General features: G+C 31.8%; 1 protein-coding gene across 2 annotated transcripts in view; it reads right to left on the bottom strand.

Moving 5' to 3' along the window:
• The window catches only part of Cln3 (CLN3 lysosomal/endosomal transmembrane protein, battenin), a 175,678-nt gene that overhangs the window by 83,856 nt on the left and 74,189 nt on the right, over positions 1-17,633 (bottom strand). For both annotated transcript variants that reach the window (XM_085809748.1, XM_085809747.1), the window contains exons 5-6: positions 9,945-10,018; positions 2,109-2,194 (exon numbers count right to left, since the gene is read on the bottom strand). In XM_085809748.1, coding sequence (XP_085665874.1) covers positions 2,109-2,194; positions 9,945-10,018 — 160 coding nt within the window. The remainder of the gene's footprint in view (positions 1-2,108; positions 2,195-9,944; positions 10,019-17,633) is intronic.

Raw genomic sequence — 17,633 nt, 5'->3', positions numbered from 1 at the left:
ACAAAATTTTGCGAATTCAAAGAATTGCTCTCTTGGGGATTATCAAGTGTTTTAGAACTGTTTCAATAAATGTTTCCCGTGAAAATTTGAAAATATAACGCTGATTTTTGTTGTTTGACTTCTGAATGTATTACTTGTTGTTAATTCTATTTAAAGTTATTTTAAGCAGTAACCTGGTTGTTCTGCTTCTTATGGGCCTGATTTAGGCCTTGTTTTAGATTTCAATGTTTCTTCAATTAAATAGCTCCACTAAGTCCTGTTAAACCCCTAATGGTGGTACAGGTAGTTCAATCAGTCATATACTTTCAGTAAAAACAATGCACCTTTTAGGCGTTAGAAGAAAAGAAAGTAAAAGAATGAAACTTTGATGTGTCACTGCTGATATACTGGGTGTTTGAAAATCATTTGACACATTTCAAAATTTTGTAAAAAAAGCATACGCACTGAATAATTTTTTGGCTCAAATATTATTAACATACTACGGTAAAGTTTTGTTTTGCTGAATTGTATGGTCCAGAAATTGATAGCTAGTGTTACATGAGATGTGATGAGAAATATATGACAATTGCAATTAGTAACCATGGCATCCATACAACAGATGATCACAGTATGTGTGCATTATGGCTTGTGGAATTTAAGTCTATCATTTAAGTTAAAAGATGGCATTCAGTCAATGGTAAATTCAAATTTTGCTGCATGCACATAGGTCGAAAGAAGACGGAGCTTGGAACATGTTTTTCCACATCTCTGACAGTAACAGAATGGAAGTTATATCATTAACTAGATTGCTGTGCAGATAGGCTTCCAAAGCTTATAAAAAACCCAAACTGAAAGGTGAATTAGTGTGAACAATAATTTTGAATTCCAAAAATTAAAACTGCAGTTTTTATCCCAACAATGAGAAGCAACTGAAGACCTTTTTACTTCTTTCTTTTTCACATATCTATTGTGTTCCTTCCCCCTGAATTTAAAAGATATGCGGGTTCGCCCTACATATGCAAGACCACATCCTCAAGAAATTTTATACATTCTCTATGATTTCTTTTTTTTTACAAATGAAAAATTTAGTTTTATTGTATTTATTATTTTTTTATTTGTAAGTTTAAAGGAAATTATAGAATCATAAGATCTGAAGCATTTAGAAATGAGAAGGCTAAATTTGGGATGAATGGCAGATAAAGAATGGAATTAAAGTGCCCTTGGTTTAAAAACTTAAAACTGAAGATGTAGATCTCAGTTTTAGTTTAGTTTCTAAAGTTCAATGTCATTGATTATGGAAGGATAATCACATAACAGAACACAGAGTTCTTTTGCCAGAGTAGCAGAACTAAAGCATAAACAAAAAGCTTGATGAACAAAGGTGTGAAAAGCTGCAATGTTTTGCTTACATGGGTTGGTAAAGCAAAATGAGAAGGCAAGAAGAAAGCTAACTGTTTATGAAAGAAAAATTATGTGGAATTCTTTTTCAGATTTTGTAATGAGTATATCCAAGAAAGGGAGAAATGGAACAAAACTAATAAGTACATAAGTAAACTATATGTTATCACCTTATGTATTCAATGTAAAAACAAAATCCAGAAGATTATCAATGAACTTGTCCCACTGAACAAACATATCATCAACATACTGTACCCAAATACACAGCTTCACCATTTGTAAAATTCTAAAATTCTGCATTCAAAATGGTGCTTTCCATACGAATGTCACAGAAGATGGGAGAGAGTAAGCTACCTGAGGTAAGGTCTTATGTTTGTTGGCAAAACTGTCCACCAAAAATGGGACTTGCTTTTATGACACAGGTCTTTGTTAGTCCTATGTCCTTATTTTCCTCAAGTATTTATGCAGCTCTTTCAGTTACTAGTATGCCTATTGTACCTAATAACAGAAGCAAACAATGTCAGCCCAATATTGCCATAAGATGTAAATCAAAATGGCACAGTTACAGCTGTGATCCTATCATTTTTCAGTTTCATAGGAAGTGATAGATTATAGGCTTGATAAAACAGAACTAAGAGCATTAACATATGAAACATCTGAATGCAAAAGTTTTGATAATCAAATGCAGAGGATTTTAAAAACATTTACAATAAAAAATTTTAAATACTTACCCAAAAATGTCATCCAATTTCCCACAGATGCAGAAGTAATTATAAAGCTTAGACTGCTAAGAATAATAGCTATTGAAACACGGACACTAGAAGACACATAAAACTGAAATAAGCAAGTAATAAAACTGATACTTTTTGTCAAAGAATTCTAAACTTACAAATATTCATTCAACTAAAATTTTCTTAGTCATAAAAAATCAGATTATTTTTGCTCTATTATTGACATTTTTGCTCAAACTGTTCCGAGTCAAAAAAAGGTGAGACAGTGTAAGTAAAAAACATTAAAATTGATAAAACTGAGAAAATAAACTCAGCATTAAAAATCTTAGATGAATAAAGTAACAGAGCGCAATTTCTTCTAGCCTTTTCACACATGCTTAGCAAAGGATGAAATACATTCATTTCTTTAAAAACTGCTGATCACATACCATTTGGCAATCTTCTGAATGATTATATTGTTAAGATATAATAACACGCCGAACAAATATTAATTTAGAAGTCAAACAACAAAAATCAGCGTTATATTTTCAAATTTTCACAGAACTTAGAACTTTTTTGCAATTTTTAAGTCTGTGAAAATTTGAAAATATAACGCTGATATTTGTTGCTTGACTTCTAAATTAATGATTATATTGTATTACACCTGAGTTTCTTTCATTTCATCTTCATATATCTCATTCATACCCCTTTCAATTAAATGCACCTAACCTCATTTTGTTTTTTAAATTTATTCGAAATCATGAAATTATTTTCTTTAGAGCTCACAATATCTCGATGCTTTTCATTTCTTGAGAAAAGAAATTTAATCCTATATTTCTCCAGATTTTGCACAGAATTTATTGGTAATACTGTACATAATTGAACTCGGTTTACTTTTGTTTCAAAGGGATTAATTTAATTTTATTTTATTTTATTCGTAAACCTACTTTAAAAATTTTAAAAATCTGAACTTTTTCAAATATATAGTGTCTCAAAAAAGTGATGGGACACTTGTGCTTTACAAAAGGAAACTGCAATAAAATAAATTTAAAAAACACGTAAAATTTTTTGTGGGTGGGTTTCATACTTAAATTTAGTAACAATTATTACATAACATACATTTTCTCAAAATATTAAAATATTAATTTAATAAAAATACAATTGTTTAGAACGAAGCAGAAAATGGCTCACTTAAGTGATGGGACACTATGTACTATGCAACAAAAATCGTCTGAAGTAAGCAATAAAAATATCTTTTGGGGTATTTATTTTTACTCAAAAGCAATTGCCAATAATTTATAAAATCGTCTGCAGTATTTCTCTCCAGTTTGTTTTGGAATTTTTGTGTTTTTTAGCTCTGTGCAGCCATGAATGCTAAACGAAAAGAAACTTTGCCTGGAATTCGAAAATTAGTTATTAATTTGCATATTGAACGTGGAAAATCTATTAGAGAAACTACTGAAACAGTTAACTTCAGTCATTCAACAGTTTTCAATATCATTAAACGATATAAAAAGAATCATATGATTCAGGATAAAAGAAGACCTGGCCGACCATCAAAGCTATCCAATGGAATAAAGCGAATTATCATTCGAAATATTTAAAAAAAATCCAAGAATGAGTGCTCCTAAAGTTTCTGCTGATTTACAAGCATTATATGGAGTAATTGTTAATTCTGAGACTGTTAGAAGAGTAATTCGATCTACTGGATATCACGGTAGAGCAGCCAGGAAAAAATTCTTTGTAAGTGTAAAGAATAGAAAACTCAGACTGGCTTTCGCAAAATCCAACATAAATAAGAATTCTGATTACTGGAATGAAGTTATATTTGCTGATGAGACTAAATTTAATATATTTGGTTCTTACGGTAGAATCTTGGTGAGGAGAAAACCCAGGGAAGAATTTCGCAAACAGAACTTGGTGCCAACAGTAAAACATGGTGGAGGGGAAGTTATGGTATGGGGGTGTATATCGTCTGCTGGAGTTAGTAATTTTGTTTTTATTGATAGTATAATTGATCATTACAAGTATATTGACATTTTAAATCAAAATTTGAAATCTTCAGCACGAAAATTGATCCTTCATAATGATTTTAAAAATTCTACCAGGACAATGACCCCAAGCACAGTGCTTTAGACTCTGGCTGCTGTATAACTGTCCTGAAATAATAAAAACACCCCCACAATTTCCACAATTAAATCCCATAGAGAATATTTGGCAAGAATTGGAATCAAGAATTCGCAAACACACCATTTCTTCAAAACAACAATTAAAATAGGTGCTTCAAGAAGAATGGGGTAAAATCACTCCAGAAATCACAAAAAAAATTAGTCAAATCCATCCCAAGAAGATTAAATCATGTTTTAAAAGTAAAAGGAAATCCAACAAAATATTAAAACCTTTTAAAAAGTAAAATTTTTGGATAAATATTTGATGGAAAAGTAAGTGTCCCATCACTTATGTGAGCCATTTTTTTTTATTGCAGTTTCCTTTTGTAAAGCACAAGTGTCCCATCACTTTTTTGAGACACTGTATGAATGAATTTCTCTAAACAAAAATTTTGGACTCAGTTCAATGGCACATTTAAAAAAACAAACATAATTTTGAAAGAACAATCATCGCAATTAATTTAATTAAGATACTTCACTTAAAACATTTTGGGTTTGGAAATTTAATACAATTATAATAAATGAAAGCATACTTACAGATTAGAAATATCTAATTTTAACTTTTTAAAATAATACAGAAAATATATTTATCTACACATTACACACGATTTATTCTTAGAATAAATACTAACTACTACATTTTTTGTTTTTAAAGAGCCTACTTTTAAGATAAGATTATTTTTTCCGTTTAGAACAATAGAATAGCAAAAAGGATTAAAGCAAAGGGCTTATTAATTTTACACTTTCTTGATAAGGAGGGACAGCATAGAAATTTTATGATAAAATCCTATCATTCACAACATGAAAATGGTCTCAACTGTACATGCAGAGATGACAGCAGAATGCATAGATCAGTGTGCATGTTGTATGGGGGGTTGCAAAACAGGGATGGCTGTAACTGTCTTCTTACAAAAGAAAGAGTACGTGCACATTTCATTTTAATGAATAAAATATCTTTTTTTTTAAAGGTGCCAACATCCATTTGGCTACTTCATTTGTCACTTATATACCATTTATTTTAATTTTTTAACTAATTGGAAAAAATAAAAATTAAGTTTCCATGGTCTTTTTTTTTATTTTAAATATAATTTTTTACATACACCCACACAATAACATTTTAAATACCAACATTTAAAAAAAAAAAAAAAAAAAAACTGAGAAGGTCTGCTGTTTAGAATGCATTCATTGTGAACTATGAGAACTGAGAAAAAAATCTTATATTCTGGACTATTAAAATAAAAGATCAGAATGAATTTGAAAAAGTGAATGGTACCAAATTTTACTCGAAGTTAGAAAATTTTGAGTGATGTAACTAGGAATTTTGGAAATTAATTCGACAGACATAAAAACAGAAAACTCGCAGAGCAACTTCACATTAAAAGAATTTTAATAAAAAGCCCCATATCATAAAATTAGTGTAAGCAAGAGAACTAAATGTATTCTACAACAAATTTGGGGTTTTCCACTTAAAGCATTACGTTCCAATTTGTTGATCTGTCTGATGAATAAAAGCAGCATTTTCTGAGAGCACAAGCAAGTAATTAGTTTGAATTTGAATACAGCTTGTAGGCTGCCTCCATTACCCTCCCTTAGCAGAAAAATGGGGTTATGAATAATTATAGCACGATTTATGGGATCTAGGTCTAGGTGGTAATCATACCTTGTGAGTTTGTAAGGAAATAAACGAATTATTTCATCAAAGATATAATCATTTAAAATAATAATTTAACTACAATTTCCTAAAAATTAACTATACAATACCAAAATTTACAAACTATAAGCTAGTAAGATGTAATATTTCCTTGAGTACGAATGTTTGTAAGATTGGATCGGATTGGATTATTCAATTACGGTAAAGCACACGAGGGCTATCTGCCTAAAGAGAGGGATGCCTTCGTGGAGGATTTTCTACAGGAAACTGGCTCATATACACGTTACACATGGGGTAAACCACGAAAACGCCCATGCAGCCAGCCCGTTCGTGGGATTCGAACCTCAGACTGAACTACCAGTGTTCAGCATCTTTACCACTCGGCCGCTGGTGGGCCTGAATGCTTGTAAGAATTTTGTTACAAATATTACAGGATAATATTCTAGTAAATGACACAGGAAAGCAAATGAAAACAAAAATGTTCCCATCTTTACAGCTCTTGTCTACCTGTTTTACAGCATATTTAGTCCTTTTTCTCATAAAACAAGTAAACAGAACAGTGAAAAGATAACTAGTGAAAAGGGCTGAAGAGTTCTGAAAAGAACTTTACCCTCCTTATAAAAGAGACAGTTAATCCGTTAATTCAAAATAAATGCTGGTGAGAAAATACATCATTTTTCTCGCAGTAAAATTGAACAGAACATGTGTGACACATGCTAACACAAACATTCGAAAATGTTATTCATAGGGAAATACCTACAACCATCTCTAATTTGAGATGTTAGTTGGTGGAGGTATGGTGAATAGTTGTAACTGGAAGTCAGTGCAAGTACTCTTTTGCTATCTTAAATCGATAAACATACTAAATATGTGCAGTGTTGCCAATTTAGTTTTCAATTAATTTTTAGTCATTACGTACAGAATTTTTTAATTTAGAAATTACTTCTACAACTCCAAAATTTTCTGCTACCTCAAAAATTTTCTGAAATCCCTAAATGTCCTCTTAAACTGCCAATCAGTAAATCTGCATTTAGTTCCTAATTTTTGTTCCTGTCTTTTTTATATTATGTTTGATACATTTTGCAGTTTTATTCTGCATGGAAATGGGTATCTCAAAAAGTACTATTTGTACATTAAATTTTACTACAAGCATGGCAAAAGTAATCACAAAATGCCTCAACATGCATTAGACGAAAATGCTTTACAGCAAACAGTAGTTTACAGGTGTTTCAATCTGTTTGAAAGATACCACACGTTGACTGAAAAAGATCACTGTTTTGGAGTCCTATTACTAGTATAAAACTAAAGTATAAAGCAAAATTGTGCAAAATTATCATAGAAACATAGCTCATGATATTTGCAAAACAAATGGATTGTCTTACCGTATATGTCAGAAAATTTCACAGAATAAACAGTGCAGGCGAATGGCCACCAAGTTTGCACCAACACTGCTGAAATAACAACAGAATAAGCAATACATGGAAATCTGTATGGAGTTTCAAAAATAGTTCAGAAACAATCCAGAATGTCTAGGTCGTTTTTAGAGAATAATGCGAGTTTATAAGTATGACTCACATCCAAAATGAAAACTGTCACAAAGGAAGTTCTGCAGGTCACTACATTAAAAAAAACCTTCACAGGTGAGAAGCAACACAAGCAGACGATCTCTTCAAAATTAGATGAATTATTTATAAAGAATTTCTCAGCACTCAGAGTGCAAAGGCCTCTCCTGTGATGTCTTGGTCATTCATGTAGAAGAAATATTCTTTGAAATGCTATGAAAACAACTGACTCATAATCAAAATAATGCCCCCACTTGCTCTACATGGGCCATGCAGGAAATTTTGGCATCCAACAACATGGCTTTTTGTCTTCTCCCTGCTTACCAAACTCAGCTTTTTTAAGTTTCACTAACGTTTATTTTATTTTAAAACTTTAACTGTCTCCTCTTGTTTTCCACTTCCAGCTAGAATAAACGCAGTTAGTTTTAGTACATAAATTGAGCTTGCAAATTGTTAATTATTTAAGTTAAGGCTTTTAGCTAAGAAGGAGTTAGAGAGAGAGACTGCTTGCTACCTTATCTCATGCGCACTTTTCACAGAAATTTAGTCCTCTTGATACTGAAGATGTATTGTAGTTTCCCAGCATTCTGCGTACTATACACGTAAAGATTAAAACGCCAATCTTAGTGTTACTATTCTTTGTAAAGTATTTGAGTTTAGCTCTTATTTAAATTTAGTTAGTTCTTATTTTTTACATTTCAGACCATAAGTACTAGTCTTTGTATCCCGAAGTGCGGGAGCAGCTGTAAACTGTGAAGAATAAAGGGTAGTTAACCCCTTCCCATGTGTGTTGTATCTTCTACACTTTCTGGAACATAGTTTTTAATAAACTCCTTGTTCTTATCCAGGACTCCAACATGTTTTCCAAAGCAATTAGAAGAAATAGTAGTCCTGATAATTTGACTATGGGATTGACAAGGTAACTAATGTTAAGGTTCTAGTAAAACATACTTTAAAAGTTATGAAGATGTAAAACATGTTAACACACTTTAAATATATTAATGCATCTCATATATGAACAATTAAAAATGCATAAATCTCACAGTAAGTTTGTATCCCAGCACTGAATGTTTAATTTTTTTTTTTTTAAATTTAAAATCATAGTTTAAGAAAAAAAATGTTCAAAATTTTACGTAGACTTAAAAACAAAAAATTTTAGAAATCTACATACTTTCAACGGTGATATTTTTCATTCAGGTGAAATTTTTCTCAAGGGGATATCACAGTGTTGAAGACTGAAATTCCAATTTAAAAAAATAGGAACTAAATTGGTACAAATGAACAAGAAACTTGCAATCAGTTCAAAATCATACTAGCTATTTTGATTGCAGTTAACACCTATAAAGCATACCTTTCCTCCAAAAATCATTATTTTAAAACATTTATTAATCATATTTTTAAAAATATATTATAAATACAAATGTCGAAAATATTATATCTGTAAGTACAATGTTACGCTAATCTCCTTTTTTTTTTTTTTTTTTTTTTTTTTGTGTGTGTGTGTGTGAACATGTATTTTATTGCATTTAATCGATTGATAAGAAACAAATCTTAATTATGATGTAAATTTTTGAAATTGCAGATTTCAGTAACTTAGCTGAATAACTTGAATAATGTGGTAAAAAAAAAAAAAAAAAAACAGCGAACAGGTTATATAAACTATATAGCTAGTTCCAATTTAGGGTTTAGAATGGGTTTAAGTAAAATTTAGCAGAAAATTAATTGCAAGTAAATATTGCTCCCCATCACCTCAGTGTTACGGTCCATACTGTCAAATGTTTCATTGATCCTATAAGGGTAAAAATAGACATAAAAATTAAACTTTGTAACATTCCATTTCTAATCTTTAATTTGTAACATTCCATTTGTAATCTGAATAAGGTTACTTTTTAATTTTAAGAAAATTTTAATTTCTCTTTCATCTTGTCTAACACTCTGATATAACTATGCATATTACACGACTAAACATATCTACATGAGTCATATAATGCAATCCTTTGGAATGATGGTTTTAGTTAGTGGTACACTGATTTCATTACTTTTCCATCACACTATATCATGTTTGTAGGTTAGCATCTTAATTTTTGGTAAAACGTACTTCATCAAACAAATATGTAACTTTCATATATTTGTAACTCAATGTTTTATACATATCACTTTTAGCATTTCTTCTTCTTCTTTTTTTTTTTTTCAGAAACCAATTTGTATTATGATATGCTTAAAATTCCTATTTCACATTATTTGGGAAAAAAATTCGCATTTACAGATTAAACAAAAACAAAAGAAAGCACATAATGAAAGCACATATGAAAGAAATCTAATAACTTGTGAAATCATTCGGTTTTAGTCTTTTTAGAATGGTTTCAAACAAAATCGATATAAATACTATATTTACGGAAATGATGCTGAGTTACATCAGAATTTATATTTAATATACCATAATATGTTAAGCCACAAATTTTTAGAAACAACTTACTGTGTCTTGATAACAATAAAAGGTGCAATTAATTTTATAAAAAGTGAAGGAAGAATATCTGCCAACAATATTGCCTAAAAAAAAGGAGGTATACATTTTAAAAAATTCAGTTCAAATACAAATTAAAATTGCATTTTAGTGAAAAGTTATTATTACACTAAATACTTATCACATACTAAGGTCATAAGCAAAAGGTAATGATCAGCTCATGAAGAAAAATAAACATTGGTGCATAAAATTTACTACATGCTTATAAAACAGCTCTTTACAAAATTATTCAAGGTAACTAAGTGAAATTCATTCAGATGAAAAGTGACACTTCAAAATAAAATTTCATGATCAAGAATTTAAAATATAATTTCAAAAACAGGGGCACTTCAAAATACTATTTCAAAATCAAGTATACATAAGACAAGAAATCGAGTTGTACAGGCCCCTTACAATCAGAAAATTAAAAAATATTGACTTAGTTATTAGGACGTTTATTCCACTAAAGAACGAACATTCGGATTCCTTCTTCAAAAAAGTCATCATGTTCAACAGACAATCAATTGAGATGATTGCCTAACTCCAAGTGAACTACAAAGAACTTCTAATAATCATTATGCATTATCTTAAGTTAGGGCTATAAAGGGATGTTCCAATGCTTCTTAGAAAAACTGCTTCAAGAGCTCATATATGAGTTTGTGCATGCACTGATGTCATGCAACGGAGCAATCCATTTACTCAATAAACCTGACTTCTTCCCTTTGACTGCCATATGCAAATGGTTTACTCTTTCATAGATTCTCACAGTTTTGCCATCTTTCAAACATATAAGATTTTTATCATGGCTTTAAATGCCTCTGTTGCAATCTCAATTTGGAATATAGTAATATCCCAAAGTTATGCAATAAATGTGAATGATAAAAAGTGCATAAGTCGGGGGTCTACCTTTGCACATAAATCCAAATAAATTTCGATTAAATAGGGCTAAGAGTTTGGAAAACAAACTTGTTCAGAGAAAAGTATATAATAAAGTAAGTGGTTTTCATAAATATCAGTACAATATAGTATTAAAGTAAGCATGCCGCAAAAATGGAGCTCTAATATACAAAGTTTATACATGACTAATGCACTACTACAACATTCTGAGCTCCAGCATCATTGAATACATTTGTATGATTCTACATCTTTTTATTCTATTGAATCTTACATTAGTTAAAATTCGCATGACAAATTTAAAAATAAAATATATAATTAAATATTGAGAAAATAAGTGAAAATGGTGTCTGTAAAAAAATTGCATGATTTAAAAAAGAACTATATTTTTACAATTTTTTTCTACTGAATACAATGTGCCTACAATTCAAATACACATTTATGGCTATAAGAGATGAAACTAAGCTGGATAAAAGCAATCAAATAATTCATGAAGCCATTAACTTTAAATACTTGTTAGCAAGATTTTGAATAAAACCTACTTAATAGTATATACAGTCAAAAGTCGTTAATTCGGACACCCATAATCCGGACCTCAAAGCTAAAATCTTTCTGCGCATGCGCCGCGTCGACGCATGCGCATAGGCGTTTTACGCGTGCGCGCAAGACATTTACGACTGCGCATATGCGTCTGCGACGTTTTCGCGTGCGCGTTTAATGTATAACGGACGGTATAAGCTAAAATTATCTAATTATCTATTTCACTTAATGTTGATGATTGCGTTGTTCCTTAATCTTCGAATTGGATCCGGCTTATTATTTTTTGCAGACTGTAAGAGCAATTTTATAAAAGTAAGCTTGAACTTTCGATTATGTCAAATAGAATTTCCGATGCTGGAGCTCCCAAAGGATCTAGAAAACGAAAGTATGCTTCGATGTCCATCAAACAAAAAAACGAATTGCTACAAAAAATGGATAAAGGCATATCCTTTGTTTATCTAACCGTTCCAAAATCTGTTTATCAATTTCACGCTGCTCTGCGCGGAGGGGGGGGGGACGTTGCGGCGCACAAAGAACTGGAAGTTGATCTGTCAGCACTATCGTTATCTTCAGAGCAGATGTTTTTATTTTATTCGGCTTATAATTCCTTACTAAATGTAGTATTTAATTTCGATGTACTCCGTCTTTGATATGATTTAAATCAAATTCCTCGTCATTATAAATATCACGAATACAAATCAAATAGTTTTCTGGTTGCAATTTTCTAATTTCGGCTATGCGTAAGGTATGCTTTACGCATGCGCACGTTGAAAGAAATGTTTAAAGTAAACAAATAAATATTAAGCTTCTTTTTTTTGTAAATTTTTATACCCTTTAGATCATAATTGCTCATTATTTTATAAATTACGGTTTCATATTTTTAATTTTACAATTTCTGCATGCCATCTTACCAGATTTAAACTGATGATCTATAATCCGAATCGCCGAAGTCCCGACGAGTCCGGATTAAAGACTTTTGACTGTATTTTAAAAAAATTACTGCGTTACATCGTGATTTGATTCACTGAATAAGGGTCCACATGATTTTCAAGAACATTCTAATAGGCAGGATACACGTATTTCACTTTACTGACTGAAAAATCAAGAATATAAAACATTTTACTGAAAAATGTACTGAAAGGGGCACTTTGAATTTCTTATGTGTGGTATCTAACCTTTGGTCCTATTGTTGTTTTATCTGCATAATTATTTGCAAAAATAATTTAATTAAATAAAACAACTACCTTAAAACAATAATGCTGACTAACACATCTGAAATAAATACAGCTACTGTCGTTATCTTGTGTTTGTTTTTTCTAAACCTATTCTTAAATATTCAGCGTACAAAACATATTGTGCAGCCCGTAAAGATCTTAAAAAAGGCCCTTGCATGCGTAAAAGTAAGCCACCACTGGGGTACATAACCACCTATAACTAAAGCACAATTGTTGTAAATAGATTTCATATCAGAGAATACAGTAATATAAATTAAAACCTAAGTATCAAGTTTCACTTCTTTACTGAAACTATTTTTAGGACTTTATGGTTTCTTGGAGGAAGCTGACATACTGAAATGAATCTTTCTCCTGTGTCCTACATTTTCTATTGCATTTAAATCAACAGATTTAGCTGGCTGTTTTATTCTCTGGATTCATTTGTTTTCAAGAAAAATCAACCACTTATTTAGCTCTGTACAATCAAGTATTATAAAAACAAAGAATCAAAGCACACTCTGAATAGACTTAATAAAGCTCTATCACTCATCTCTATGTAACCTGACAATGAATTACAGCTGTCTGACTTCAACATTTCAAAATGTCATCTAGTCTTTTCAACGTTATGTCTTACAGTCGCCATTACAGTTGTGCATGGTGGACATACTTGTTAAAGATCATAGCACATTCTGTTTGTCAAACTAATTACAAATTTTAGTGATTTCATCTTTATACTCTAAGGAATCTGTAAAATAAAGTTACTTGTGTTATGCTTCATCTTTGTTGACACTGCAGTTTCAATAGCCAGCAGAGTAATTTCAGAGTTTTAATAAACACCAAATTTTCCTTATCATCAATTTACAAGCAGAGCTGTAGCCAGGTTTTTAGTGCCCTGAGGGCAACTGAGGATTACAGGCCCCTCCTGTTTGCCGAGAGTGGAAAACATTTCCTTCTAAAAATTTGTAACATCAGTTTGACATCCACCAAAACCAGAAGACAAATGTCCCCTTTGCCCCCCCCTCTACTTCTGCCTCTGTTTAACAGATTAAACACAAAACAATATGAATGCAACGATGGGAGAACTAGGATTTTTTGAAGGCCCATCATCAAAAACATCGATGGCGGAGAAAAAAGAAAGTTACAAACATATTGCCACCAGCTGAAACGAAAAAAATCTGCAAGTTTCACCAGCATGAAGAAGGAGATGGAAGAATCATTTGCAGTAAATGATTCAATCACTATTGCTGTTACTGAAACAAACAAGATAATTGTAGCAGCTACGAACAAAAAAGATGTGGCTACAGAGGGACTGAATTGTTAGGCTATGGCAAATAATATAAGAGCTATCTGCCTAGAAGGATGAATGCATTTGCAGAGGATTTTCTTCAGGGAAATGGCTCGTATCCATGTCGCATATGGTGAAGACACGAAAGCTTTTATATAGCTTCCTGTTTATTTGAACCCGTGTCGAGCGTTCAGCAGTTTTACAACTCAGCTGCTGAGGGACCTATATTATAGAGCAGGGACTGGTAACCTTGTAGCTGGGGTATGCCAAACCAGTCTATAAATATAATTCAGGATGCCGCACAGCAAGAAATATTTGAAACAATTCGATTCCCGCAGCATTGCATGCAGAGTTAGGAAATAAATGTCAAGAATACAGATTTAGAGTTCTATTTTATATTAATTATGCATCATTTAAAGATATTTATTAATATTAAAATGAACAATATAAAACATAACTATTCCTTCAACTTAAATAAAAAATTAAAATTGCACATATATTATGTATCTTTTAAGCATATTTATTAAAATAAAAAATAAACAACATAAACTATAAGTATTCCTTCAATACAGTTAAATAAAAATTCAAATTTTAATGCAGACCTTGTCCCTGCACTGTTCTACTTAACATCGCAATATCAATGGTATAATTTGTGACTTTCAATTTGACACATGATTCTGAATGTTGTTGTTAAACAACTTTTTTACAGACTGAGAATGTAGTCTAAAAACTTGTTGGGGACTTGTTTTTCATATGCGAAAAGACTTGTTCACGTAGATATGTAGAACCAAAAGTGGAAAGCAGATCACATGCAATTTTCTTCACACAATAAATCTCTCCGGTAATAACATCTAGAAATTTAAAATAGCTGAGGATTTATCGTCAGAGTTGTCTTCCAGATTTTTTTCGTAATTTTCATTTCCATCATTCTAAAGATAATAATTCAATAAGATCTATTTCAAACTTATCAACTTCCATCCACTTGAAAACTGAGAAATCAGATGGGATTATTAATGGGTCTATTAAATCAGGTTTGATTAGGAAGAAAATATATGCATACAAGCTACAAAGCTTTTGCATCTTTTGGAAAATTCTTCCTAAAATCTTTCAGTGCAGATTTCAAGTTCATCTTCATCTATGGTCAATGTATTTGCAAGCGTTGTAATATTTGGGAAGTATTTGCAGATACTAGCATTAATATCGGAGGAAAATATACTTAATTTTGTAGCAAAGACTTTCCAATATTCTAAATGTTCATGCATTGCTTGGCCCTTTCCTTGCAATCCTTAGCTCATTGAGATTTTACGTTATACCAGTCAGAAACATCAATTAGCATAACCATTCTTTATAGTTCAATTCGGGGAAATAATGTTCCTTTCTATTCAGAGAAACTTTAATGTGTTCCATGCAAGACACAGACTTATTCAAGACATTACCTCGACTTATTACTGTACAAGATTACTGTACAAGAGGGCATCCACATATTCCCTTTCCATTTCTCCTAAATAAGATTTAAGTTGCCTGTATAATCAATGAAGAACAAGACACTATGAAACTAACTATTTTAACAACAGTGTTCATTACAGAAATGAAGCGCTGTGACGAAATTTTGGTAACTAACTTTCCTGATGTATTATGCAATGGAAGTTCAGTACTTTATGTCCAATATGATTTTCAGGAAGTTTGACAAATCCTCTTTCCTTGTCAACCACTGCAGGAGTGCCATCAGTAGTTGCATAAAATATTTTATTTATATTAATGTTTTTACTTTCAAAATAATAAATGAATAAAGAATATTCTGTCCGTTAGTTGTTCCAGACAGAGGAATAAAAGTGTATAATTCTTCATAATAAACATAATCTTTATCACAATATTGTGCAATTACTACAAGGCACGGAACATCATTCACATCGATACGTCATCAAGAGTATCGCTAAATGCAACAGTTTCTTGTATTCAAGAATTCTGTTTTATTGTTATATTTTCTGTCATTTGAGTTAATTCGACTTTCAATGGTTCGACACAAAAGCCGGTATAGATTTGGCAAATCCTGAACAATGTTTCAAAACTTTTTTAAAAAATTGCACTCTATATATTAGCCATCTGTAAAACATTTGTATTTTGCAACAACACAATGCGCAATTACAAGACTACATTCGATCGCTTTAGGTTTGGTTCCATTTGTTTAACAAAAATATGTAACTATCCAAAAACAGCTCTTTTTATAACTTCGCATTTCTCACTGGAATTCTGAAATGTGGACTGATGTTTAGTTTGAAAATGTGTTTTTACACTTGACATGCAACATACATATTTATAGCAAGATCCTTTTGTTGTACAAATTCATATTCAGTCATCCAAGAGTCTTTGAAACAACGAACATCAAGCTTTCGTTTTTAGTGGTCAAATGATTAAATATGTAGGTATGAATTGTCACAATACTTGAACAAATAAAATATTTTTCAAAATAAAGCTAAGAATGAGTCCTAAAGTTAAAAGTAACCTATAGTTCGCATCGTTCTTCAAACTAAATTCTACTTTCAATTGAAATCACACTCAATAGTCGTGTATCAGTGCGACGAACCAAACGAAGGAGATAAAATGCATGAGGCGTGATGGCGCAGATAAGAGATATGGGGAGATTTACCTGCTACTGAGAATGGTACAGCATGCCAAATCAGGCATGCGTGCCATAGGCTGCCGATGTCTATTAAAGAGGGTAAATTCAACTGAAGGAACTCTTGAAGTAAGAACTATTGTTAAAGAAATAGAGACATACTAGTATGGCTTTAGTTCATTGAATTTTCTCTCTACAAATTTTATACATCCAGCATTTTCTGAAAGCTGAAATCTACACCAAAATGCAGAATGCACTCCAAAGTTTAACAGAAAAGACTTCCATAATGCCTTTGTGTGTTTTTGTCTGAAAGTGGAGAAAGGGTGAAAATCTCGCAAAGAAAAGTACTTGTTTAGGTAAAGGTGCACTTAAAAATATCTTCGTGAGACTGGCTTTTAAGAAATTAAAGATGATTCATAAACTAGAGTTTCACAGCATCTAATACTTAATGAAGCAAGAAGAATCAGTTTTAGTATTGGGGCTCAGGAAATAAATTCAGGAGTGACAGATCCACCAATGGGGATGACTGGAAGAGCTCTGTCCCACCACTTAACAAGAAGTCAGGCATTTTGTGCACATGGCGTTGGTGTTGGTGTATTTAATTATGGCAAAGCACACTAGGGCTATCTGCCTAAGAGGAGGGATGCCTTCCGTGGAGGACTTTCTAAGGGAAACTGGCTCGTATACACGTTACACATGGGGAAAACCACGAAAACACCCATGCAGCCAGCCCGTTCGCGGGATTCGAACCTCGGACCGAACTACCAGTGTTCAGCGACTTTACCGCTCGGCTGCTGGTGGGCTTGTGCACATGGCAATGATGGATCACACAGCAATAACAAAAATCCTTGCCCAAGAATTATGGCTTGTTCCACAGCTTGTGTGAGCAAGTAGCATTTGATGCTGTCAGCAACGGAAAAGGATTTTTTGGATGGCATCCTTCCTGCGATTTACCACAGATTCCACACAAAAGACTTATTTGTTTGCAACAGTACTTTGAAGGCTGGATATGGACTAATGAATGGAATGATGTTTTTTTAGGCAACTTTCAATTCTGCCTGCAACAACACCATGTTCTTATCCGAATCTAAGAACACCAGTGACTACCTAGC

The sequence above is a fragment of the Stegodyphus dumicola genome, chromosome X2, assembly GCF_044657685.1.
Source record: "Stegodyphus dumicola isolate Sdum_Otavi_A_Nest chromosome X2, ASM4465768v1".
NCBI classification, from domain to species: domain Eukaryota; kingdom Metazoa; phylum Arthropoda; class Arachnida; order Araneae; family Eresidae; genus Stegodyphus; species Stegodyphus dumicola.
The sequence above is the reverse complement of the archived record's forward strand: the minus strand, read 5'-3'. Positions and strand labels throughout refer to the sequence as shown.